Genomic DNA, 26704 nt, shown 5'->3' with positions numbered 1-26704 from the left:
CAGAGTTTTCAAAGAAGAAACTCATTAACTTGGAGCTGGAGAACTACCTTGCATAAAATACTAAAATGAAAGAATCAATAGCTGGCGAATGTGATAAGGCAGTTGCACCACATCTAGGACATCTAAATGAAATTAAGATGGAACCTGACAATGCTCATGTAAATATTTTTATCTTATTTTATATATTTGTTTTTGTTTTGTTTTGGGGCCACACCCGTTAAAGCTCAGGGTTTCCTCCGGCTATGCGTTCAAAAATCGCTTCTGGCTTGGGGGGACCATATGGGACGCCAGGGTATCAAACCGCAGTCCATCCTAGGCTAGCCACTGCTCCGGCCCCTTATTTTATTTTTCTCTCTCTTTTTTTTTTTTTTCCGGCCCCTTATTTTGTATCTTTTTTTAGGACATTTAATGATAAAATTTAGTTTTGTAGTTGCTGCTTTATTAGTTAAAATTTAAGTCCTTTCAAAGCATTACAAGATAATGAGGTTAATTAACTGCCATAGTAAGTATTGAAAGTGATTGGAGAGGGCGGGGCGGTGGCGCTGGAGGTAAGGTGCCTGCCTTGCCTGCGCTAGCCTAGGACGGACCGCAGTTCGATCCCCCGGCATCCCATATGGTCCCCCAAGAAGCCAGGAGCTACTTCTGAGCGCATAGCCAGGAGTAACCCCTGAGCGTCACAGGGTGTGGCCCAAAAACCAAGAAAAAAAAAAAAAAGAAAGTGATTGGAGAGATGAATGTTCTGTTTAGAACTGAGCTTGGTGTTTACCTTGTACACGGCCAACATGGGTTCAATACCCAACATCCCATGTAATCCCCGGAACCTGCCAGGAGCAATTTCTGAGTGCAGAGCCAGGAGTAACCTTTAAGCTCTGCCTGGTGTGGTCCAAAAACCAAAGAGAAGAAAAGAACTTTGGGGTGGGTGCTTTGCATGAGAGAATACTGAGATAATAGTGGAGGGAAGTAGATATTCTCATGGAGCTTGTGGTATTGGGGTGTTGTATATGTGACCCCTATAATGAACAGTTTTGTAAGTCATTGTGCTTCCAATAAAATTTAAGGAGAGGAGGAATGTGCTATTTAAAAATGGGTTTGAAAGTTTGAGAATAAAGCACAGTAGTAGTTACTTCTGTCCTCAGCACCCTCCAGGGAGAAAGAAAGAATCATGACTTGGAATTAATCAAAGGGTCGCTTGCTTAATATGTTACTTGCCTAGCTAGGATTAATACATTTTTATTTTTATTTTTCCTGTAGCAATACAAGTAATTTTTTTGCTACTGCTTAAGTAGATATGGTACAGTTTTCATGTTTTATACAGTTTCATGTTTATATGTTTTCACTTCTTTAGACATATACTGAAAAATCTGTAAAATATGAACTGACTCAAACTGAGTGTTCTATTAGAAGAGTCAAATTTCCGTAGAAAGTATGTGAATCAATTGAGAGATTTCAAAGGAAATAAAAAGTAAACTCTGAGACCAGAGTGATCATTCAACAGATTGGGCATGGCTCGACCTTGAATGTGGCCTTGCCAGGTTCAATCTTCAGCATTAATGGCCTGTGGTTCCCTGAGCCTGCCAGAAGTGATCCCAAGTTGTGGCCCAAAAACAAACTTCCCAAAATTAGCAATAGCATGAAGCCAGAGAGATAGCATGGAGGTAGGACATTTGCCTTGCATGCAGAAGTTCGGTGTTTCGAATCCTAGCATAGCATCCCATATGGTCCCCTGAGTGCTGCTGGGTGTGACCCAAAAACCAAAAAAAAAAAAAAAAAGTAGTATGGTGGGGCCAGAGAGATAGCGTGAAGGTAAGATATTTGCTTTGCTTTGCATGCAGAAGGACGGTGGTTTGAATCCCGGCATCCCATATGGTCCCCCGAGCCTGCCAGGAGTGATTTCTGAGCATAGAGCCAGGAGGAACCCCTGAGTGCTGCTGAGTGTGACCCCAAAACCAAAAAAAAAAAAAAAGCAATAGCAAAAAAGTAAATCAGTGTTAAATAAAAATGTGTCTCTCAATATGTTGGTGACATTGGAGAATATGATACATCTCTAAAGTATCTTGTTTATTTAACCCCTGGACAATCAAACACATGAATCAAGATTAGATAGTTTGCCTTCCACTCTAAAAAAAGTAAAATCTTCCACAGCAGTTGGGCACAAGTTGTCTTGCACAAAACCCACCCAGGATGGACCTGGGTTCAATTCCCGGCATTCCATACGGTCCCCCATGCCTGTCAGGAGCGATTTCTAGTGCAGAGCCAGGAGTAACCCCTGAGCGCCATTGCGTGTGACACAACCCTTCCCCTTCCCCCCATTAAATGACTCATTTACTCATGGGGCCACAGCTGGTAGAGTATTTGCCTTGCAGACAGCTAACACAGGTTCAATCCCCAGCATCCCATATGACCCTGATCCTGCTAGGAGTAATTTCTTAGCATAGAGTTAGTAAGAATCCCTGAGTAACCTCTGTGTATAGTCCTAAGATCAGAAAGAAAAAAGGAAAAGACTCATTTCAGCCTGTACAACGGTTTTTGTGTAAGGTCTTTATGAAGACATCAATGAAGACATTTATGTCTTTATTTATGAAGAAAATTTGTCAATAAGGAAAGAGAGCCAAGAAGATACAGGAATTAGACATGTGTCCAATTCCAGTTCAATCCCCATATCCCCAATACCTCATGTCTTCCCCAACTACCCCCATTATATTCCTGGAATATAATACCAGGCACTGCCAGGTATGCCATAGTTGTTCCTCAGCACCTCAGAACCCATGAATAGCTACATCCTTTGCCTCCAACAGTGACCTGCCTGATTGGCCAAGAATCCCTGTGAGTGGCCTCCAGGCTCCTTGAGCATTTCTTGGGAAGTCCCCAAAATATACATAAAACAAAGAGGAAAATAGATACTATCAATATTGTTAACTATTTTGGTAGCAGCAACTAAGGTACTTTGTTAACAAAATTGTCTAGAATTATACCTAGTTCAATAGGAGTTGCAATGGGGAGCCGGAGCGATAGCACAGTGGTAAGGTGTTTGCCTTGCATGCAGAAGGATGGTGGTGCGAATCTGGCATCCCATAAGGTGCCCCGAGCCTGTAGGGCGATTTCTGAGCGTAGAGCCAAGAGTAACACCTGAGCGCTGCTGGGTGTGACCCAAAAACCAAAAAAAAAAAAAAAAGAAAGAAATTGCAGTGGTTAACATGTTACTATACAAACCAGCACTAGAAAGGGAAATACCCATTTACCATGGTTTAATTCTATTATTTATTTATATTTGGATTTTGGGTCACACCAGGCGGCTCAGAGGTTACTCCTGGCTCTGCTCAAAAATCACTCCTGGCAGGCATGGGGGGCCATATGGAATGCTGGGATACAAACCACCATCCTTCCTGAATTGGCTGCATGCAAGGCAAACACCCTACTGCTATGTTACTGCTCCAGTCCTAATTCTATTATTTATTGAACAGACTTAACATCATTTTCTATTGAATGGTCTTCATCAGTAACATTATTTTAAACTCCCTTTTTTACCCCCTAGGAGTATTGTCAAGCCCAACAACCCAAAAATCAAGAGAATGAACTGAAAATAAACACTACATTTTCAAACGATGGTAATAGAATTATTTAAATTGATTTAAATTGATGGTTTATTTTGACATGATAGTAAACGTAATTTTTTTAGAATACTTTTTAGTTTTCTTGTTGATTTTTGCTAGTTTTAGATGTTTGTTTAGATATTTAGATGTTTGTTAGAACCACTAACTTAATGCTTGAGGATTCCTCCTGGTGGTGCTATGGGGACCAAGCAGGCGGGTGGGGGTTGGGCTTTATGGGGTGAATTTAAGTTTCTGGCACAGAAAATACGTACCCTTTGAGCTAACGCTAAGGCACCTATATGTTAGAAGTCCTTGGATTACTCCATAGTTTGGGGTTTAAGATAGGGAGAAATATATATATATATATATATATATATATATATATATATATATATATATATATATGTATATTCATAAATATAAATTCTAATTTTTCTTCCTGTTTTATGTTTATAGCCTCAGAGTTGACTACAGGCATTCAACTTTCTCTGGCATCATCAGGAATGAATAAAATGCTCCCTTCAGTTGCATCTACAGCTACTCAGGTTTCCTGTTCTGGTTGTAAAAAAATTCTTCAGAAGGGGCAAACAGCTATTCAGAGGAAAGGGTCTACTCAGCTTTTCTGCTCCACTCCATGTATCAGTGAATACATTTCATCTACCAATTCACCAGCTCTTCCCAGGAGAATTTGTTCAAACTGCTCGAAGTATAAAATTCTAAATTATTTGCTTTCTTATTTCCCAACACCGATGTAGAATGAAAGCCTAGTTTAAATTTTCTACATTTGCGCTTTTTTCAAAAGAAGTTATCACTTCTTTTTTTTGTTTGTTTGTTTTAGTTTTTGGGCCAAACCCAGCTGCACTCAAGGGTTACTTCTGGCTTGGTGCTGAAAAATCACTCCTGGCAGGCTCAGGGGACCATATGGGACATGCTGGAGATCAACCCTGGATTCTCAAGGCAAATACCCTTCCTGTTATGCTATCACTCAGGCAAGAGCGAGGCTGGAGTGATATTACAATGGGTAGGGGTATAGAGCCAGAAATAACTCGTGAGCATAGTCAGGTATAGCCCCAAAAAATGAAGGAAAAAAAAGAAGTATTAGGACCAGAGCAGTATGGCACTTGACTTAAACACTGCTAACCTGGGTTCTATTTCGGGAACCACATATGGTTCCCCCAAAACAGAGGAGAGGCTAGAATGATAATACAGTTAAGATAGAGTGCTTGCCTTGCATGAGGGCAGTCCAGATTCAATCCCTGACATCCCATTTGTTCACTTGCACCCACCAGGCTAATTCCTGAGTGCAGAGCAGAGAGTAACCCCTTACTGGCCAAAACCTTGATCTGGAGTTCTTACTCTCTTTAGCTTTAAATTATTCCCAAAACGTATTCTTTCTTTTGTATGTAGCATCGTTATAAACTATATTATAGATTTAGAGAGAAAATAGTGGGCAAGGTATTTGTCTTGCATGCATCTGGTTTGAGTTCAGTCTCAACACCACACATAGTTCCCAAGTACTGTCAGGGATTATTCCTAAGAACAGAGTCAGGAGCAGTGTCTTAGCAAATCTGAATTTGTCCCCTGCCAAAAAAAAAAACAAAAAAACAACCCACCGAGAACTGAGTGGCTTAATAGAGTTAATACTGTGGGTAGAGAGTACTTACCTTCCTTTTTTTTTTTTTAACCTTTCATTTTTTAAAGTTAAACTATGTAGGAAGCAACCTATAAATATCAATCATAGAACAGTTTTAGATTCCAAAGTGTACAGTTACCTAAAGTTTTTCCTTTAATGGAAAAGAGGTTAATTTTATTTTGGAGGGGTCACACCCAGCAGCACTCAGGTTACTCCTGGCTCTATGCTCAGAAATTGCTTCTGGCATGCTGGGGAACCATATGGGATGCAGGGAATCAAACCGGGGTCTGTTCTGTGTTGGCCGCGTGCAAGGCAAACACCCTACCGCTGTACTATCGCTCCGGCCCCAAGATGTTAATTTTTTTTAATTGAATAGCTGGTGCCGAAGTGATACGCAGCGGTAGGGTATTTGCCTTGCACACGGCTGACCCAGGAAGGACCGATCCGTGGCGTCCCATACGGTCTTCCAAGCCAGGAGCGATTTCTGAGCACATAGCCAGGAATAACCCCTGAGCTCACTGGGTGTGGCCCAAAACCAAAAACCAAAAAAACAAAACAAAAAGAATAGCAGTCGATAAACATACTTATAATGTCTAACCCTCTCTAGACTCTGTAAGCTATTATGGAAATATGTAAAGAAATAAAAGATTATTTCAGAATGGACTAGTAAAAAACATCCAGAACTTGGAAATATATATAAAGGATCCATGCTTTGAGAATTCTATGATAACGTGATATTTTTTAGTTAGTTTTCCTTAAACGTGAATGCTGCTTATTTTATTTAGTTATTAATTTGGTTCTTGGTTTTTGAGCCACACCTGTTGGTGGTCAGGGGTTACTCATGACTCTACTCAGAAATCACTCCTGGCAGGCTTAGAGGATCATATGTGAATTGAACCTAGGTTGGCCAAATACAAGGCAAACGCCCTAATTATTTTCTTGTTTCAAAAGCAGACATTTAAAACAGCATTCACTGAGGCCGGAGTGATAGCTCAGTGGTAGGGCATTTGCCTTGCACACGGCTGACCCAGGACCGACTCTGGTTCAATCCATGGGATCCTATATATTCCCCTGAGACTGCCTGGAGCAATTTCTGAGTAGATTTGGGGTGGGGGGTGGCCCAAAAATGCCAAAAAAAAAAAAAAAAAAAAAGAACAAAATACTTAAATAATGAAGTCTCAGAGTCTTGCTTGGTTATCAAATTACCATATTACCATTACTGGACTTCTTGCTCGTGTTCCTTGACTTTTGTTTGGGCAACACCCAGCAGTGCTCTCTTCTAGCAAACTCACTGAACCCTAATTAGCTGCATGTAAGGCAAATATCCTCTCCTGTGCTATAGCTCTGGTCCCCATTTATAGTTAACCTTTGCTGCTTAAAATGTGTTCTTGAGCTGCACAATTTATGGAATATGGGAAATATAGAAACACAGAATCTCAGGTCTGTCTCAGACCTACTGAGCCAGAACTCAATCCCCAGTTGAATTATATACATGGAAAGTGAAAAGCATTGAAAATTGTATCTTAATCTTGTTTTATTAAATGTACATGAGATTTATGAATTTTTATTTTTTTTTTTTTTTGTGGTTTTTGGGTCACACCCGGCAGTGCTCAGGGGTTACTCATGGCTCCATGCTCAGAAATTGCTCCTGGCAGGCACGGGGGACCATATGGGACGCCGGGATTCAAACCGATGACCTTCTGCATGAAAGGCAAACGCCTTACCTCCATGCTATCTCTCCGGCCCCTTTCTTTTACATTTATTTTTTTTATTTATTTTTTTTTGTAAGATTTATTAATTTTTTTGTTTGTTTATTTTGTTTTGGTTTTTGAGTCACACCCCGAAGCGCTCAGGGGTTACTCCTGACTCTAGGCTCAGAAATCCCTCCTGGTAGACTCGGGGGACCATATGGGATGCCAGAATTTGAACCACTGTCCTTCTGCAAGCAAAGCGAATACTCTGCCTCCATGCTATTTCTCTGGCCCCGATTTATGAGTTTTGAATAAGATTTGTAAGCAATCACACAGTACAACTAAGAAAATGTAACCTAGGGCCGGGCGGTGGCGCTGGAGGTAAGGTGCCTGCCTTGCCTGCGCTAGCCTAGGACGGACCGCGGTTCGATCCCCCGGCGTCCCATATGGTCCCCCAAGAAGCCAGGAGCAACTTCTGAGCGCATAGCCAGGAGTAACCCCTGAGTGTCACAGGGTGTGGCCCAAAAACCAAAAAAAAAAAAAAAAAATGTAACCTAATCTATTCTCAGCAAACTCACAAATTTATATTTTATTGGTTGCTTCATTTCCTCACTTGGCTATTTGCTCTGAGTGTTGTATTTGTTGCTTTGGTCCTAGTTCCCAAAACTTTACTTAAATTTTGCCTTTTTTTAATACTTTATCTCTCTTTTTTTTCTCTTTCTCTCTCTCTCCTGAAGTCCTCTTCTTTTATTTTTTTCTATGGGTTGTTTTGGTTATTTCTTTGGCCTGCTTACTTTTTCTGCAGAATCATAAAACTGAAAAGGGACCTTAGAGACCATCCAATTCAAACCATTTTCTTTTGCTTTTAGGAAAGAAATTAAGGTATCATATTGCTATATTTGGAGTTTATTTATTTTACATTCAGCAGACCTACATATTGAAAAGAAAAGTGAGAGTCTGGGATGTGGCTCAAGAGAGAGAACATGCCTTGCATCTAAGAATTTCTAGGTTCTATCCATGGTTCACTCCCAGCACTGCTTAGTGTGACCATGATTCACTGTGGGTGACAGTTGAGTCCAATAATTAAAATTTTAAAAAAGGCTTGATGAGGGAAAGATTTATTGTGAAAATTGTTTTCTAAGACAATGAAATCAGATATGATCGAAAGTATGAAGCAACTTGTACTTCCATCAGAATTAAAATTTTTAGGGAGCTGAGAGAATAGTACAAAGGTTAATACACTTGCCTTGCATGCAGCTGTGGCAATAGTTTGAATTCTGGCACCACAAGGTCCCTAGGACACTGTCTCAGGTTTGACCTTTACCATAGAGCTAGGAGTATTCTCTGAGCACTGCTGATGTGGATCAAAACCAAAACTTGAGGCAAGATAATCTTATAGATTAGTCAAGAGTAGGAGTAATAATTTGATGAGTGAAGTCATCTCTTTGCCCAGTAAATGTTACCAAAACTTTTTATTTAATTTCATACTAGCTAGCCTCATTAATGTCCTCTTTAGACTTGAGCTATTATCAATTATTGTGGAATTTTCTTATAACCATGATAAAAATTTAGAGCTAAGATTATGCCTCAGTAGAAAAGATCTTCCGGGGCTGGAGAGAGCATGGAGGTAAGGCATTTGCCTTGCATGCAGAAGGTCGGTGGTTCAAATTCTGGCATCCTTTTTTTTTTTTTTTTTTTTTGATTTTTGGGCCACACCCGGTAACGCTCAGGGGTTACTCCTGGCTATGTGCTCAGAAGTTGTTCCTGGCTTGGGGGACCATATGGGACACCGGGGGATCGAACCGTGGTCCGTCCAAGGATAGCGCAGGCAAGGCAGGCACCTTACCTTTAGCGCCACCGCCCGGCCCCAAATTCTGGCATCCTATATGGTCCCCCGAGCCTGCTAGGAGCGATTTCTGAGCATAAAGTCAAGAGGAACCCCTGAGCGCTGCCGGGTATGACCCAAAAACCAAAAATAAAACAAAAATAAAGAAAAAGATCTTTGCATGCCAGAGATGTGGGTTTAATTACGGTCTTCACACAAAAAAATTAGTCTTCTGTTAGTCATCTTTACTATGTTTAATGAGTCATGTGAAATGAGTTTTTTGCATGCAAGTGTGTGTCTGTGTGTATGTCTGTGTGTGTCATACTCAGCAGTGCTCAGAGATCCATTCCAGCAATGGATCTCTGGTCTCTGGCCTTCAGCATGCCATGCACTTAGCCTATTCTCACTGGTCCTGAAATATTTTTTAGTTTTGGGGGCACACCCAGTGATGTTCAGGGATATGCCTAATTCTACTCAGGAATTACTTCTGGTGGTGCTTGAGATCATTATGGGATGCTGGGGATCAGACCTTGGTCAGTTGCATACAAAATCTTATGAAGTATCTCTCCAGCCAGAAAAAGATAAAATTTTTGAGAGAGTGAGTGAGACATAGATCTTTTCTACCTTGGAGTATTCCATTTGGAAACAACCAGAGATCCTGAAAATAGGATTTGATACAGGTTCCTACACTGTTAAATATGTTAATTTGTATGAAAGTTATTCAAATCAGTGCTTAGAACTTAAGCGCTGCAGGATGTGACCCAAAAACAAAAAATCAGACTTTGTTTCTAACTTCTATTTTTTTAGGTTCATGTTATAACTTGTTTTTCAGTTTATTTTTTATAACTGAATTCACTGCATTTGAGTACCTAGGAGTTAAATTGAAGGAATGATCTGTTGCTTTGATTTTTTTTTTTAATTGGTTTTTGGACCATACCAGATGACGCTCAGGTGTTACACCTGGCTATGCACTCAGAAATAGCTCCTGCCTTGGGGGATCATATGTTACGCCAGGGAATCAAACTGCAGTGCATCCTAGGTTAGTGCGTGCAAGGCAAACACCCTACCGATTGTGCCACCACTCTGGCCCCGCTTTGCAATGTTAGTCCAGGTATCAACACAACAAAAAAACAAAAGTACACCTTAAGATTATTATGAAAGTAGTTTTGAGGGGCCAGAGAGATAGCTCAGCGGTAGGGTGTTTGCTTGCAAACCACAGACGATGGTTCGAATCCTGCCGTCCCCATATGGTCCTACGTGCTGGCCAGGAGCGATTTCTGAGCACTGAGCCAGGAGTAACCCCTGAGCACTGCCAGGTGTGGCCCAAAAACCGAAAAAAGAAAGTAGCTTTGAGCTCATGACTTCTCCTCCCCACCCCTTGAAAGTATTGGAAGGCCCCAGAAATCTATAGATACTACCTTGAAGTAGTCTAACTGATTTCAAAGTTGTTCAGTTATAAATATGTGATTTCTTTTCATTCTGGTATCACAAGGTTAAGTAATCCTCAAAAATCCAAAGTATTATATAAGTCTTACTTTGTAGATGAAGAAACAGTATTTAGGGAATACAGATGACAACCATATTTACTTAATATTAGTGATAACTATACCAAATTCAGATTTTGTCATTTCATGGTTGATATTAGTACAGCTATTGCACAATTTTTCACACAAATGAAATAGCATTATAAAATTGTTTTGAGTATTTATTATTTAATAATGTCTTTGTTTATTTGCTTTTAGGGATATTTTAAATCTAACGAATGTGATCACTAATCAGTCAGAAGATACCTCTAGCAAAACTTTTTGCAGCCAAGCTTGTCTTTCATCCTATGAAGAAAAGAGAAAACCTTTTGTTTCTATGTGCAAAAATAATATTTTAACCAAATGCAGCGTGTGTCAGAAGACTATTATTGTAAGTTGCTATCCACTTTTGAACTATTAGGGACCAAGGGCCAGAGTGTTAGCACAAAGCATTGGCACAGCGGTAGGCTATTTGCCTTACACGCAGCCAACCCAGGATGAACCTGGGTTAGATTCCTGTCTTCCTATATGGTGCCCAGAGCCTGCTAGGGCCAATTTCTGAGCGCAGAGCCAGGAGTAACTCTTAAGTGCTGCTGGATGTGGCCCCCCCCCCAAAAAAAAATAAATAATACTTTTTTAATTAAAAAAACTATTAAGCTTGGGCCTGGAGAGATAGCACAGCGGCGTTTGCCTTGCAAGCAGCCGATCCAGGACCAAAGGTGGTTGGTTCGAATCCCGGTGTCCCATATGGTCCCCCGTACCTGCCAGGAGCTATTTCTGAGCAGACAGCCAGGAGTAACCCCTGAGCACCATCGGGTGTGGCCCAAAAACCAAAAAAAAAAAAACAAAAAACATTAAGCTTTACCCAGTGGCAGTATCGTAACCAATGAGGTTTATCCGAGGCGCAGTTATTGTTAATTGAAAACTTTTCCCAATACCCCGCTGTGAATACTTGAAATATAGTCAGCATTGGCAATTAAAAAAAAAAAAAAAAAAAAACTATTAGAGACCTAGTAACAGTAGAGCAGGTAGAGGATTTTCCTTGTAGGAAGCTAACTCAGGTTCAATCCCTGGCAACCCATATGATCCCCTGAGCTCTGCTAGGAGTGATCCCTGAATGCAGAGCTAAGATTAAGTTCTGACCACTACCAGTGTGTCTTCAAAACCAAAATATAAAAATAATGATAATAATTTTTAATGTGAGGGGTCCCAGAGCCATAATATAATGAGCAGGGCGTTTATACACAGCTAATCTTGGTTTAAATCTGGTACCCAATATGATCCCTGAGCCCCATCAGAAATAATCCCTTAATGTAGAATTAGAGTTACGAGTGTCCAATGTGGGCCCCTCCCCAAAAAATGTTAGGGATTCAAAAGTATTTGGCTTTTTCACCAAATCTTTTTTTTTTTTCAATTCTAGATTCAGTTTGAAGTAAAATACCAGATCATTGGGCCAGAGTGATAGTACAGTGATAGGGCATTATTTGCCTTGCACACGGCTGACCCAGGATGGACCTGGGTTAGATCCCTGGTGTTCCATTTGGTCCCAAGCCAGGAGCAGTTTTTGAGCACATAGCCAGGAGTAACACAGCGTCACTGGGTGTGGCTGCCACCCCCAAAAAAATACCAAAACATGAAGCATAATCTTTGTAGTAATACCTTGATTTTTTGGGGTCGAAAATCAGCACAGTGGTAAAGCCTTTGCCTTGCACTTGGCCAACACAGGATGGACCCCGGTTCAAATCCTGACATCCCATATGGTCTAAGCTTTCCAGGAGTGACTTCTGAGCATTGAGCCAGGAGTAACCCCTGAGCGCTGCTGGATGTGATTCAACTCCACCGCCCAAAAAAAAACTTGATTTTTGAAATTTTACTCAGTTTACAGTCTCATCACAAACTGTTGTAAGAACTGTGAAGGTGGTACCAGAACACTAGCACAATGGTAGGGTGTTTGCCTTGCACGTGGCCTACCCAGGATGGACTCAGGTTCGATTCCCGGCATTCCATATGGTCCTCCAAGCCTGCCTGGACGAATTTCTGAGTGCAGATCCAGGAGTAAGCCCTGAGCACCACCGGCTGTGACCCAAAAACAAAACAAAGAAAAGAAGAAGAAACTGAGGGCCCGGAGAGATAGCACAGCGGCGTTTGCCTTGCAAGCACCCGATTCAAGACCAAAGGTGGTTGGTTCGAATCCCGGTGTCTCATATGGTCCCCTGTGCCTGCCAGGAGCTATTTCTGAGCAAACAGCCAGGAGTAACCCCTGAGCACCGCTGGGTGTGACCCAAAAATAAAAAAAAAAAAAAAAAGAAAGAAACTGAAGTTTTCTATTATACTATCTCTAGTCTATTCTATGTACTTCAGGTATAAGCACAATCTCATTAGTAGTTCAAAGAATATTTCAGGGGCCGGAGCAGTAGCACAAGCCCTAAGGCATCTGCTTTGCGCACACTAGCCTAGGACAGACCCCAGGGCCCCTTGGGTCTCCCAAGCCAGGACCGATTTCTGAGCACATAGCCAGGAATAATCCCTGACTGTTACTGGGTGTGGCCAAACAAAACAAGAAGAGTATCTCAGTATATGTGCAATTAATAATAGGATTTGTTGCATAAAGTGAGGACCTGTCTATTTGAATTTAGCTACCAAGAAAGTGAAAAATGGGGCCAGAGTGATGGCACAAGCAGTAGGGCATCTGCCTTGCATGCACTAACGTAGGCTGGATCGCAGTTCAATCCCCAGAGTCCCTTGTGGTCCCCAAGCCAGGAGCAATTTCTGAGCGTATAACCAAGAGGAACCCTTGAGTGTTACCAAGTGTGGCCAAAAACAACCAAAAAAAAAAAAAAAAAAAGAATATTCTGGTTAGCAAGAACCATAAAGTTTTTTTCTTTTTGTTTTGTTTTTTTTTTTTTTTGGGGGGGGGTCACACTGGGCGGTGCTCAGGGGTTACTCCTGGCTTTGCAATTAGAAGTCAATCCTAGCAAGCTCGAGGGACCACGTGAGATGCCAGGAATCAAACCCAGGTTGGTCCAGGGGTCAGCCACAAGCAAGGCAAACACTCGTTATTCTGTCGCTCTGACCCAAGAACCATAAAGTATTCATAATTCCATGAACAGAATTGATTGAATTTTGAGTTCAGGGGCCATTCCCAGTTTGGTAACTTCTAGATGGGCCTTCTAGATGCAAAGCATCTACCCTAGTCCATTGAGTCATCTTTCTTTCACATGCATAGAATCCTTAAACTTACTCAAGGTTAAGATGAATCAAGGAAAGGGGCCAGAGTGATAACACAGTGGGCAGGGTGCTTGACTTTCAGTCTCTAGCATCTTATGGTCTCCATAAGTTAGGAGTCTCCTCTTAAGTTTTGAATGTACAGCCAGCCCAGAGTAACCCCTTAGCATCATCACAACAAAAAATAAACCACCGAAATGACTCGATGTCTTTTGGTGGGGCCGGAGAGATAGCATTGAGGTAAGGCATTTGCCTTTCATGCAGAAGGACGGTGGTTCGAATTCCAGCATCCCATATAGTTCCCTGTGGTTTCCAGGGGTAATTTCTGAGCATAGAGCCAGGGAGTAACCCCTGAGCACTGCCAGGTATGACCCAAAAAAAAAAAAGATGTCTTTTTGTTTGTTTTTAAGTCACACCCAGTGGTACGTAACCCTCGTAAAGGCTGAGTAAAGCGCTCAGTAATCCTGTCAGGCTAGGGGACTGTATAGAGTACTAAGGATAGAACTGGGGTTGGCCATGTGCTAGGCAAGTACCCTACTCACTGTATTATTGCTCTGTCCCAGAGAATCCCATACACCCGGTGACACTCGGGGTTACTCCTGGTTATGCGCTCAGAAATCACTCCTGGCTTGAGGGACCATATGCGACACTGGGCGATCAAATCTCGGTCCGTCCTAGGTTAGCGTGTGCAAGGCAAACGTTCTATCGCTTGCGCCATCTCTCTGGCTCAGAATCTCTTACTTTTGATAGGAGAACCTTTGTGGGTTCTTCGACATGCAGAGAAGTGGTCTAAGTTAAACTTTGATGTGGTCTAAGTTAAACTAGCATCAATTGATGTTGATGGAACAAGGTAAATGAGTTGATTGGACTAGAGGTGATATAGGGAAAGTAGTAGGAAGTTGTGTAGTAACTACATCAGTGTCATAATTTGGGGGTGGCCAGAGGGGTTTGAGTCACACCTAAGTCTTTTCAGGGCTTACTCCAGGCTCTGTTTTAGAAATCCTGCATTGCTCAAGAAAGTATTTGAGGGCCCGGAGAGATAGCACAGCGGCGTTTGCCTTGCAAGCAGCCGATCCAGGACCAAAGGTGGTTGGTTCAAATCCCGGTGTCCCATATGGTCCCCCGTGCCTGCCAGGAGCTATTTCTGAGCAGACAGCCAGGAGTAACCCCTGAGCACCGCCAGGTGTGGCCCAAAAAACCAAAAAAAAAAAAAAGAAAAAGAAAGAAAGTATTTGGGGCCGGGCGGTGGCACTGGAGGTAAGGTGCCTGCCTAGCCTGCGCTAGCCTAGGACGGACCACGGTTCGATCCCCCGGTGTCCCATATGGTCCCCTAAGAAGCCAGGAGCAACTTCTTGAGCGCATAGCCAGGAGTAACCCCTGAGCGTCACAGGGTGTGGCCCAAAAACCAAAAAAAAAAAAAGAAAGAAAGTATTTGAAGGGGGCCAGAGAGATAGCAGGGAGGTAGGGCGTTTACCTTTCATGCAGAAGGACAGTGGTTCGAATTCCGGCATCCCATATGGACCCCTGTGCCTGCCAGGAGAAATTTCTGAGCATAGAGCCAGGTGTGACCCAAAAACCAAAAAAAAAAAGTATTTGATGCTGGGGATCTGACCCATGGAGAATAAGCAACCAACCCACTGTAGTATTTGTCCATCTCAGTGCCATAAATTTCAACACTAGAGTAAACCATGTTACTAAACTAATTTAAAACCTGATGCAGACTTGCATATAAGATAATTTTCATGACAGTGAAGGTAGCCCATATTGTTAGTGAACTGTGGTCAAGAATTAGAGAGCCAAGGACTAGAGCACACACTTTACAAGAGCCTCTGGTTGGACCCTTCACATATACTAGTGTCATTGGGGCTGGAAAAATAGTACAGCATGTAAGAAGATTGATTGCCTGCAAATAGCCAACCCAAATTTGATCTTCTACCAGGAATAATTCCTGAGGTCAGAACCAGTAATAACCATTGAGCAACACCAGTTGTGTCTCAAAAACTAATTTTTTTTGTTTGTTTTTGTGCCACACCTGGCTGCACTCAGTGGTTACACCTGGCTCTACTCTCAGAAATAGCTCCTGGCAGGCTGGGGGGACCACATGGGATGCCAAGAATTGAACTGGGCCTGTCTCAGGTTGGCTCTGTGCAAGGCAAACACCCTACTACCTGTGCTATCACTCCAGCCCTCAAAAACAAAATATTTTAAAAAGTGAAAGAACAAAAGAAAAGTGTCAAGTCTATGAATCTATAAATGGGGTGACATTTATTTGGGGCTCATACCTAGCTGTGCTCTGGACTTGTTTTATGTTCAAGGATCCCTCCTGATGCCAAGGGTATCTTATGTAGTGTCAAAGATCAAAAAGGATTGACCATGGGGCCGGGCGGTGGCGCTAAAGGTAAGGTGCCTGCCTTGCAAGCGCTAGCCAAGGAAGGACCGTGGTTCGATCCCCTGGCGTCCCATATGGTCCCCCAAGCCAGGAGCGACTTCTGAGCGCATAGCCAGGAGTAACCCCTGAGCGTCACCGGGTGTGGCCCAAAAACCAAAAAAAAAAAAAAAAAAAAAAAGGATTGACCATGAGCAAGCTTTTGTTTGTGGGCCACACCCAGTGATACATAGGTTATTCCTTACCTGCACTTACAAATCACTCCTGGCAGTGCTCAGTGATATGGAGTGTCAGGAATTGAACCAAGTTTTTTGAGTGCAAGCCAAGTACCCTCTATACTATCTCTCCAGCCCCCAAAGTTTGTTTTGTTTATTTTGGGGCTACTCCTGGTGTTGCTTCGGGGGGTCAGATGGGGTTTGAAGGTTTAAGGTTTGAAGGCAGGTCTCCTGCCTTGCATTTTTGTTTGCTTTTTTTATATGTTTAGGAACCATACCTGGTGATGCTCAAGGGGTACTCCTATCTCTGCACTCAGAAATCACTCCTGGTGGTGCCTCAAAGTGTGGAAATGCCTTTCCCACTGTACTATGGCTCTGGCTCCAGGGCTTTTTAACTGCATAATTGTTTGATATAATTATTAAGGTAATATTTTAAGTGAATATTAAGTATTAATTAGCTTTCTTAAATGAATAATAAATTATAAGTATATAATTAATTATAAGTACATAATACTATAAATTATACTACTTTTTGCTTATTGCTAAATATAATGAATGATTGGGTCTCAATACAAAAATTGTACTACTAATAATAGAAAGAAATGTTAAAATTTAAAATTTTAGCTTCATTATTTCTTATTTTTGTTTTTGTTTTTGGATCACACCCAGCATCGCTCAGGGGTTACTCCTGGCTCTACACTCAGAAATCACTCCTGGCAGGCGCAGGGGACCATATGGGATGCCGGGATTCAAACCAACATCCTTCTGCATGGAAGGCAAACGCCTTACCTTCATGCTATCTGTCCAGCCCCTGTTTTATTATTTCTTAGTCAATATTCTGTTCTGTTTATTTGTTTGTTTTGAGGACCACACCGGGCAGCATTCAGGAATTACTCCTGGCTCTGTGCTCAGAAATTACTGAGCAGCCTTGGGGGACCCATATGGGATACCAGTGATCAAACCTGTTTTGGCTGCATGCAAGGCAAATGCCCTGCCTACTGTGCTATTGCTCCAGCCCCTCAATATCCTGTTCTTTCACAGAAAAGGAAACTAATAGAAAATTACACTTGTCTTTCGTAATTGTAGTGTGTTTGCTTCTTATATCCATGTGATGTTTTCTTTTCACTTAAAAAAAAGTGGTGCACCTTACACATTTTAGCCTTTTCCTTTACCAATTTTTATGAACCATGTCCTATACACTTTTTTTTTTTTTTTTTTTTTTTTTTGGTTTTACGGGCCACACCTGTTTGATGCTCAGGGGTTACTCCTGGCTAAGCGCTCAGAAATTGCCCCTGGCTTGGGGGAACCATATGGGACGTGGGGGGATCGAACTGCGGTCCTTCCTTGGCTAGCGCTTGCAAGGCAGACACCTTACCTCTAGCGCCACTTCACTGGCCTCATGTCCTATACACTCTTAATGCTTTCTTTTTTTTTTTTTTTTTTTTTGGTTTTTGGGCCACACCCGGCAGTGCTCAGGGGTTACTCCTGGCTGTCTGCTCAGAAATAGCTCCTGGCAGGCACGGGGGACCATATGGGACACCGGGATTCGAATCAACCACCTTTGGTCCTGGATCGGCTGCTTGCAAGGCAAACACCGCTGTGCTATCTCTCCGGGCCCACTCTTAATGCTTTCTTATAAAATATTGAATTGCAATTGGTCTAAGAAACAGCTATTCCCACATCTTATGTGTATTTTTTTTTTTTTGTGGTTTTTGGGTCACACCCGGCAGTGCTCAGGGGTTACTCCTGGCTCCATGCTCAGAAATTGCTCCTGGCAGGCACAGGGGACCATATGGGACGCTGGGATTCGAACCGATGACCTCTTGCATGAAAGGCAAACGCTTTACCTCCATGCTATCTCTCCAGCCCCCATCTTATGTGTATTTTTATGTATCTTTTTCTGGTTTCATAGTACTGGTTGGTTAGTTAGTTCTCCTAAATTGATGCCCAAATTGATATAGAGGAAAAATTATTACCTGCAGGATTTGTTTTTATCCAATTGGTTTTATTGAGGTGATGAATAACTATGACCACTTATTTCTTTTTTTTTTCTTTTTTCTTTTTTTTTTTGGTTTTTGGTCCACACCGGCAGTACTCGGGGATGTCAGAGATCAAACCCAGGTTGGCCACATGCAAGGACAAACACCCTGTCCTCGGACCTATCACTCTGGCTCCTGTTTCTTGAATGTGTATATTATTGCTAGTAATGTATCACAGATAATACAAATTGTTGTCCAATAGTTCAGTGTCATTTTAAGTCATTGAAATTTATAGTTTTTTTCCTGTTGTTTTTTTTTTTTTTCTGGTTTTTAAAAGATGTCAAAGTAACTTAATATTTGTGATATTTAAACTAAAAGCAGTGAGAGTGGTATATTTTTTGTTTGTTGATAATATGCATCATATATCAGGAGTATAAAAATTACTCTATTCTCTAAACAGAAGCCAACCAAGACTCTTACATCTGGTCTTTGCAAACCATTGAAACCCTCAGATGAAATGGTTGAGATAACCAGTGACTTGGGAAAGACAGAGCTTTTCTGTTCCATTACTTGTTTCTCTGTTCACAGTAAAGTTAAGATGGAATCTTCCACAGGTAAGATTTTAGGGCCCTCCGGCCCCTAAAATTTTTTAAATTAAAAACATTTTTTGGGGTGGGGGGGAAAACATTTTTAGGGCCCGGAGAGATAGTACAGCGGTATTTGCCTTGCAAGCAGCCGATCCAGAACCTAAGGTGGTTGGTTCGAATCCCGGTGTCCCATATGGTCCCCCGGGCCTGCCAGGAGCTATTTCTGAGCAGACAGCCAGGAGTAACCCCTGAGCACCGCCAGGTGTGACCCAAAAACCAAAAAAAAAAAAAAAAACTTTTTTAGGGACCAGAGCGACAGTACAGTGGTAGGGCATTTGCCTTGCACGTGGCTTACCTAGGACAAACCTTGGTTCGATCACTGGTGTCCCATATGGTCCTCCAAGCCAGGAGCGATTTCTGAGCGCATAGCCAGGAGTAACCCCTGAGCATCACCGGGTGTGGCCCAAAAACAAAAAACAAAAACACTGTTTCTTAACAATTTTTAACTCTTTATGTTTGTTTCTTTCTGGGTCATACCTGGCCATACTAAGAAACTATTTCTGGCAAGTTTTAGAGCACCATATGGGATGCCAGGTATCAAACCTGACTTGGCCACGTACAAGGCAAATGCCCTATCATTCTGGCCCCTACTGTTTTTTTTTTTTTTTGTTTTTTTTTTGTTTTTGTTTTTGGGCCACACCCGTTTGACTCTCAGGGGTTACTCCTGGCTATGTGCTCAGAAATCGCCCCTGGCTTGGGGGGACCATATGGGACGCCAGGGGATTGAACCGCGGTCCGTTCCTTGGCTAGCACTTGCAAGGCAGACACCTTACCTCTAGCGCCACCTTCCCGGCCCCTGTTTTAATTTTTAACAGTTTATTTCCAAATCAACTTGAAAGTCAAACCAGTCCAAAACTTACAGTAAAGAAAATGGGTTTAGGGGTGGGGTGGATTTTGTTATGTTTTAAGACCACATCTAGCAATGATCAGAGGTTATTCTTAGCTTTGCACTCAAGATTTACTCCTAGACGTGCTCTGAGGATCATAAGAGATGCTTGAATCCTGGGCCAGCCTCGAGCAAGGCAAACGCCCTTCTTGCCTGTACTATCACTCTACTATAACTCAGGCTGCCACTGTAAAGAAAATTTTTCCAGTATTTTTGTACATGATGTATCATGTACTAGAGATAAAGTATTTTAAAGATTGGGAGGCCGAAGAGATAGCACAGCAGTAAGGCATTTGCTTTGCATGTAGCCTATTCAGGATGGATGGTGGTTTGAATCCTTGCATCCATATGGTCCACCATGCCTGCCAGAAGCGATTTCTGAGCTCAGAGCCAAGAGTAACTCCTAAGCGCTGCTGGGTGTGACCCAAAACACGCGCACACACGCACACACAAAAGTATTTTAAAAGGGGCCGGGCGGTGGCGCTGGAGGTAAGGTGCCTGCCTTACCTGCGCTAGCCTAGGAGACGGACCGCGGTTCGATCCCCCGGCGTCCCATATGGTCCCCCAAGCCAGGAGCGACTTCTGAGCGCATAGCCAGGAGTAACCCCTGAGCGTTACCGGGTGTGGCCCAAAAACCAAAAAAAAAAAAAAAAAAAAGTATTTTAAAAGTTGTTGTGGGGCTGGAGCGGTTGCGCAAGCGGTAGGGCATCTGCCTTGTACACGCTGACCTAGGACAGATCAAGGTTTGATTCCCCAGCATCCCATATTGTTCCCCAAACCAGGAGCAATTTCTGAGCACATAGTCAGGAATATGCCCTGAGCATCGTCAGATGTGACCCAAAAACAGAAAAAAAAATTGTCGTATTTTAATATATCTATAAAATGTTTACTTAACTCAGCTTTATGAAAACAAATTGGTTAATTAGTCACAGGATGTACAAAATGAATGCTACTTGGGCTTATACATCATGTAAATTTGCGTTATAGAAATCTCTGCAGTGGGGGCCAGAGAGATAAAGTACAGTGGTAGGGCATTTGCCTTGCAAGCAGCCTACCCAGGACCAAAGGTGGTTCGAATCCTGGCATCCCATATGTTCCCCATGCCTGCCAGGAGCGATTTCTGAGTAGATAGCCAGGAGTAACCCCTGAGGGCAGCTGGGTGGGGCCCCAAAACAAACAACAACAACAACAACAACAACAAAGCAAAAAAGACAAAGAAATCTCTGCCATGCTAGCAAAGATACCAGTTTAGCTCCATTCTCATTCAATTTTTTAATCTGGAAGAGTTAGATATCATGTTCATTTGGAAATTCTATAGACATCTCTTCTTTTTTTCTTTTTTTTTTTTTTCTTTTTTTTGGTTTTTGGGCCACACCCGGCGGTGCTCAGGGGTTACTCCTGGCTGTCTGCTCAGAAATAGCTCCTGGCAGGCACAGGGGACCATATGGGACACCGGGATTCGAACCAACCACCTTTGGTCCTGGATCGGCTGCTTGCAAGGCAAACGCTGCTGTGCTATCTCTCCGGGCCCCTTTTTTTTTTTTTTTTTGGTTTTTGGGTCACACTCGGGCTACTCCTGGCTCTACGCTCAGAAATCGCCCCAGGCAGGCTCGGGGATCCATATGGGATGCCGGGATTCGAACCACCATCCTTCTGCATGAAAGGCAAGCACCTTACCTTCATGCTTTCTCTCCGGCCCCTAGACATCTCTTCTGTTCTTTTTGTATGGAAAAACTTTTCAGTAAGTTGTTTAACATAAATATTAGCTCAAAATTTCAAGCAATATAAAAGGACAAAAAGTTATATGCAAAATATTATATTAAATATAAGTAAATGTTAAACAAAATTTAATATTATCCCATAGAACCTAGCTAAACCTAAAACTATAGAAAAAAAATCACTTCAGTACCTAGCAGCACCTAAATCTATTTGCATTGTTCATTAAAATACTTACTAAACAAACAGTACCTTCTAATTGATTGGTTCTACCTACTGTTTCAAAAACTTTTTTTGTTTATTTTTATCAGTAAATGTTCCCAAGGTGCACAGTGCTTCAGTGGAACTCCCTTCTCCAAAGAAAGATACAACTCCAGTTATAAGCAGTATAGTATCCTTGGCAGACACTCAGGTTGCTGTGCCCATCATGAACTCTGGTGTCTTACAAGGTAAAATTGATGGGAATATATTTGACATAATACACTTTTTGCCATTCATAAGAGCCTGGCGGTGTTCATGGGTTACTCCTGGCTCTGCTCTCAGAAATTACTCCTGGCAGGCTTGGGAGACCCATATGGGATGCCAGGGCTAGAACCCTGGTTGGCTGCGTACAACGCAAATGCCCTACCGCTGTTATTGCTCTAGCCCCTGAGCCTATATTGTTTTCTTAGGACACAGAGTTATAGTTTAGGATGCTCTTTTATAGAAAGTATTTTAAAATCTTAATTGTATGCTCTTATTTTAACAGATACAATTTATTCAGACACAGACAAAGATGTTGCAGATGTAAGTTTTATTAATGTGTATGTATATAAGCCGGGGAATTGAACAAAGGGCCTTCTGTATGTGAACTCTGCTTTCTACCACTGAGCACATCATATCCTTTAATATTTTCTTGTTTTTGGTTTTGCTTCTGGGCCACACTGAACGGTGCTCAGGGCTTATTCCTGACTTTACACTTAAGGTGCATTTAGGGAAGCTTACATGATTCTGGAATCAAATCCCAGTTGGTTCACCGTGTGCAAAGCATGCACCTTACTCTTTCTTATAAGAGGATTCATCTCAGCATATTATTTTGATCCTAGAACTCAAAAATTAGGGCACTAAATATCATGAGAGACTCACATTTATTTAACCAAACCTCAAATTTGACTTGATGTTTATAAACATAATTGAAGTTTGTTCTCAATGTTTTTGTTTTTGGATCGGATGCAGCGGTGCTCGGAACATGCTCTTGGCTTAGTTCTCAGGGATCACTCCTGGGTGGGCTCGGCAGTCTATATGGTATTGGTATTGGGGATCAATCCCAGTTTTACTGTATATGTACTATCACTGCTGTACTATCACTCTGGCCCCTCATCTGGGTTCTTGCTAAAATATTAAGCCTGAGCAGTAAAGATTATCAGTATGGGCCAGAGCAATAGCACAGCATTAGAGCATTTGTCTTGCAAGAACCCAGGTTCCGGGCCCGGAGAGATAACACAGCGGTGTTTGCCTTGCAAGCAGCTGATCCAGGACCAAAGGTGGTTGGTTCAAATCCCGGTGTCCCATATGGTCCCCCGTGCCTGCCAGGAGCTATTTCTGAGCAGACAGCCAGGAGTAACCCCTGAGCACCGCCAGGTGTGGCCCAAAAACCAAAAAAAAAAAAGAACCCAGGTTCCAGCATCCCATATGGTCCCACAGCCTGCCAGGAGTTAATTTCTTTTTCTTTTTTTTTTTTTAGTAATTAATTTCTGATTGCAGAGCCAGGAGTAACCCCTGGGCACCCCACTGGGTGTGACCCCAAACAAAGCAAAACAAAACCTATCGAAATTTAATACTAAATACAGATTATAAATAAATTATACAGTTGTTGGGCTTGAGAAATATAACAGAGATTACTGTGCTCACGCCTTGCATACAGCCCAGATTTAAGTTCAGTGTCCAGCACAGAGAGAGAACTGGTATGGACAGGGACAAAAGCATTTTACATAATTGCTCATATTTCTCCCTAATGATACTGTAACAAATTCATTTTACTCTAGCTTTAGGAAAAATGTGTTTGAATGTTGATTATTTGAAAACTGTTAACATAAGTTTAATTGGCCTATTTTTTCCTCTAAAGACTCCTAAGAGTTCACCTTGTGAAACAAATATCGCTAATAGTGCTGTGGAACAACCAAGCCTTTCACCATCTTCCTCAGTACTCAGTCAGCATACAGTTGGCTCCAATATTGAAGATCAAGAATCAAACCCGAATCCTGCTTGCAGGGTGAAACTTGTGAAAATAACTGATGAACTCTGTCTCCCAAACTTTACAGCCAGAATTCAAAAAAGTAAATTACCAAGCATTAAAAACTCTTGCTGTTCAAGATTTCATCATTTGAGAAACACTATTAAAAAGGATGCGACATTCTGTTACTCATGCCAGTTATTCTGCCAAAAAAATTGTAGTTATCAAGGAGATTCCTTCACAACCCAAGACGTTTCTAACTGGGAAAAAACCCTCGAGAATTTTCGAAAGCATGAAAACAGTGAAATGCATTTGAAATCTTTACAATTTTGGAGGGAATACCAGTTTTATGATAAAACTATTGATGATAGTCTATCTGTTAGTTCTAAACAGATAGAAGAAAATAAGAAGTACCTAAGACTTGTCATTGAAAATATTTTATTTTTGGGGAAGCAGTGTTTATTCCTAAAAGGAAATGAAGAGTCTCTTTCATCTATAAATAAAGGCCATTTTTTAGAATTGCTAGAAATCAGAGCAAAAGATAAAGGAGAAGGAGTATTACAACTTATGACTTCACAAATTGACTTTTATAATAGTACACAGATTCAGAACAATATTATTGAAATCATCAAGACTGAAATGTTGCAAGATATTGTAAATGAGATAAATGTCTCCTCAGCTTTTTCAATAATATGTGATGAAATAAATGATAAAGGCACTAAAAATTGGGTTTCAGTTTGTGTAAGATACCCACATAAAATATCAAAGGCTATCTTAATTAAAGAAAGATTCTTGGGTTTCATAGACGTTGACGAGATGAATGGCACCAACTTGCATAGGACTATCAAAACTTACCTTCAGCAGATTGGAGTCGATATGAATAAAATACGTGGCCAGGCATATAACAGTGCTACTAATTTGAGGAAGAAATTTAATGAAAGTGCAGAAGAATTCAAGAAGGAAGAGCCACGAGCTTTATATACACATTGTCACGCACACTGTTTGAACTTGGCAGTAATTAGATTTTGTAAAGAAATAAAAGAACTCAGGAGTGCTCTGAATACTCTCACTATTTTGTTCAGCACCATTCGTAAGTCTGAGAATATGTCAGCTAATTTTCAAAACATTTGTAAGTTAAGTCAAAACAAAATATGCAAGAAACATTTATCACAGTCGTGTTGGATAATCCATGATCAGGTACTGTTATCTGTGATTGAGGGTCTTCCAGAAATTATTGAAACACTAGAAGTTGTATTAACTCAGACTTCAAACACAAGTTTAGCTGATAAATTGAATGATTTATTGATATTAGTTTCCAAATTTGAATTCATCTTTTGTTTGAAATTTCTTTATCGAGTACTAAGTGTAACAGGAATTCTTTCCAAAGAACTTGAAAGTGAAGCCACAGATATTTTTTCTTTGTCTCCAAAAATAGAAGCTGTTTTGGAATGTTTATCCTCTGAAAGAAATGGTGTCGATTTCAAAACACTTTGGGATGGAACACAGGAAATATGTCAAAGAATAACCTGTAAAGGTTTTGAAGTTGAAAGCCCTTCTTTACAGAAAAGAAGAAAGATTCAGAAAACAGAACATGGTGGTTTAAGTAGCATATTTTCTCCTATCTCAACAGAAGAACAATATAAAATTAATGTGTATTATCAGGGATTAGACTGTATACTACAAAATTTAAAATTATGTTTTTCAGAGTTTGATTATTTAAAAATTAAGCAAGTTTCAGAACTCTTATTTAAATGGAATAAACCATTAAATGAATCAACAGCCAAGCATGTCCAAGAGTTTTATAAGCTGGATGCAGACATTGTCCCAGAACTTAGATTTTATCGACAATATGCAAAGCTTAATTTTATCATAGATCATAATCATATTGACTTTGTCAGTCTTGGCTATTTATTTATTCAGCATGGTCTTCACAGTAATATTCCGTGTATATCAAAGCTGTTATATACTGCATTGTCTTGGCCAGTTACTTCAGCAAGTGCTGAAAACTCATTTTCTATAATGTCTCGTCTTAAAACATACTTATGTCATACCGAAGGCCAAGAAAAGCTTAATGGCCTGAGTCTAATGGCTATTGAACAAGAATTGGTAAATAAGCTGATGGAACCTGAAAGACTGAATGGAATTGTGGAAAAGTTTATCCATCATATGAAATAAATATAATAGTTTTCCCATTTGGACCTATTTAAAATAATTTTTTCTATTGGAATATTGCAAATTTTACTTCAAATAACTGTCCGACAGTGCTCAGGATTTATTCCTGGCTCTGCAAAAACAAGGATCATACAAGGTGAGCCTCAGGGAACCATATGGGTTTCTAGGGATTGAACCTGGGCTGGCTGTGTGCAGGGCTAGTGCCCTGTGTAGTGTACTATGACTATGCCTCCCCTCTTTTTTTCCTTCAAATTTTTGTCTTTTAAGAAAGAAGTGTTTTCCACAAAGCGTATAGCATTCACTTGGTTCAAAATTCAGAAGACACAGAATGATACATGCTGAAAATTATCTGGCTCCCCCTCACTGAAGTGAAAACTATTTCTAAAATTCTTTCTGGATATATAAGCAGTACTATACAATGTATAGAATTTAACTTTTTTCTCACAACTAGTAATGTTTGACTTTGCGCAATCTTACTGACATTTGCCTTCCTTATAATCATGTTATGAGTAATGCTGCATTTCATTTGTACTATATAGTTACTATAAGAAAAATATAAAGGGTAATTACTAGGTCAGATGGTATGTTCATTTTTCTTTTCTTTTTTTTTCTTTTTTTTTCTTTTTTTTGGTTTTTGGGCCACACCTGGCGGTGCTCAGGGGTCACTCCTGGCTGTCTGCTCAGAAATAGCACCTGGCAGGCATGGGGGACCATATGGGACACCGGGATTCGAACCAACCACCTTTGGTTCTGGTTCGGCTGCTTGCAAGGCAAACACCGCTGTGCTATCTCTCCGGGCCCTTCATTTTTATTTTCACTGATAATAGCAAATTGTTTTCTACTAGGGTCGTACACATTTATGACCCCATATGAGAGTGCCTCAGATCTATAAATAGTGTTATTATATTTTAATCTTTGTCAGTATATTGAGTAATTTGTACAGTAGAGTTTTGTATTCTCATCTAAAAAATGAGATTCTGGATATCTGAACCTTTTGTATTTCT

At 41.1% G+C, this 26704-nt stretch overlaps 1 protein-coding gene and 1 pseudogene across 1 annotated transcript; both read left to right on the top strand.

Annotated features, from left to right (window-relative positions):
• On the top strand, nucleotides 1-25740 carry ZMYM1 (zinc finger MYM-type containing 1). Its single transcript, XM_049774653.1, has 8 exons — nucleotides 1-158; nucleotides 3533-3605; nucleotides 4047-4296; nucleotides 10482-10653; nucleotides 18528-18681; nucleotides 21628-21765; nucleotides 22065-22102; nucleotides 23421-25740. Exons 1-8 carry the CDS (start codon nucleotides 66-68, stop codon nucleotides 25701-25703), a joined length of 3201 nt encoding a protein of 1066 aa, XP_049630610.1. The 5' UTR covers nucleotides 1-65; the 3' UTR covers nucleotides 25704-25740.
• On the top strand, nucleotides 11120-11233 carry LOC126012817 (uncharacterized; annotated as a pseudogene).
• Nucleotides 25741-26704: the final 964 nt, after the last annotated feature.

This window comes from Suncus etruscus, chromosome 6, assembly GCF_024139225.1.
Source record: "Suncus etruscus isolate mSunEtr1 chromosome 6, mSunEtr1.pri.cur, whole genome shotgun sequence".
Taxonomy (NCBI): Eukaryota; Metazoa; Chordata; class Mammalia; order Eulipotyphla; family Soricidae; genus Suncus; species Suncus etruscus.
Note: the sequence above shows the minus strand (reverse complement) of the source record. Positions and strands in the feature narration are given on the sequence as shown.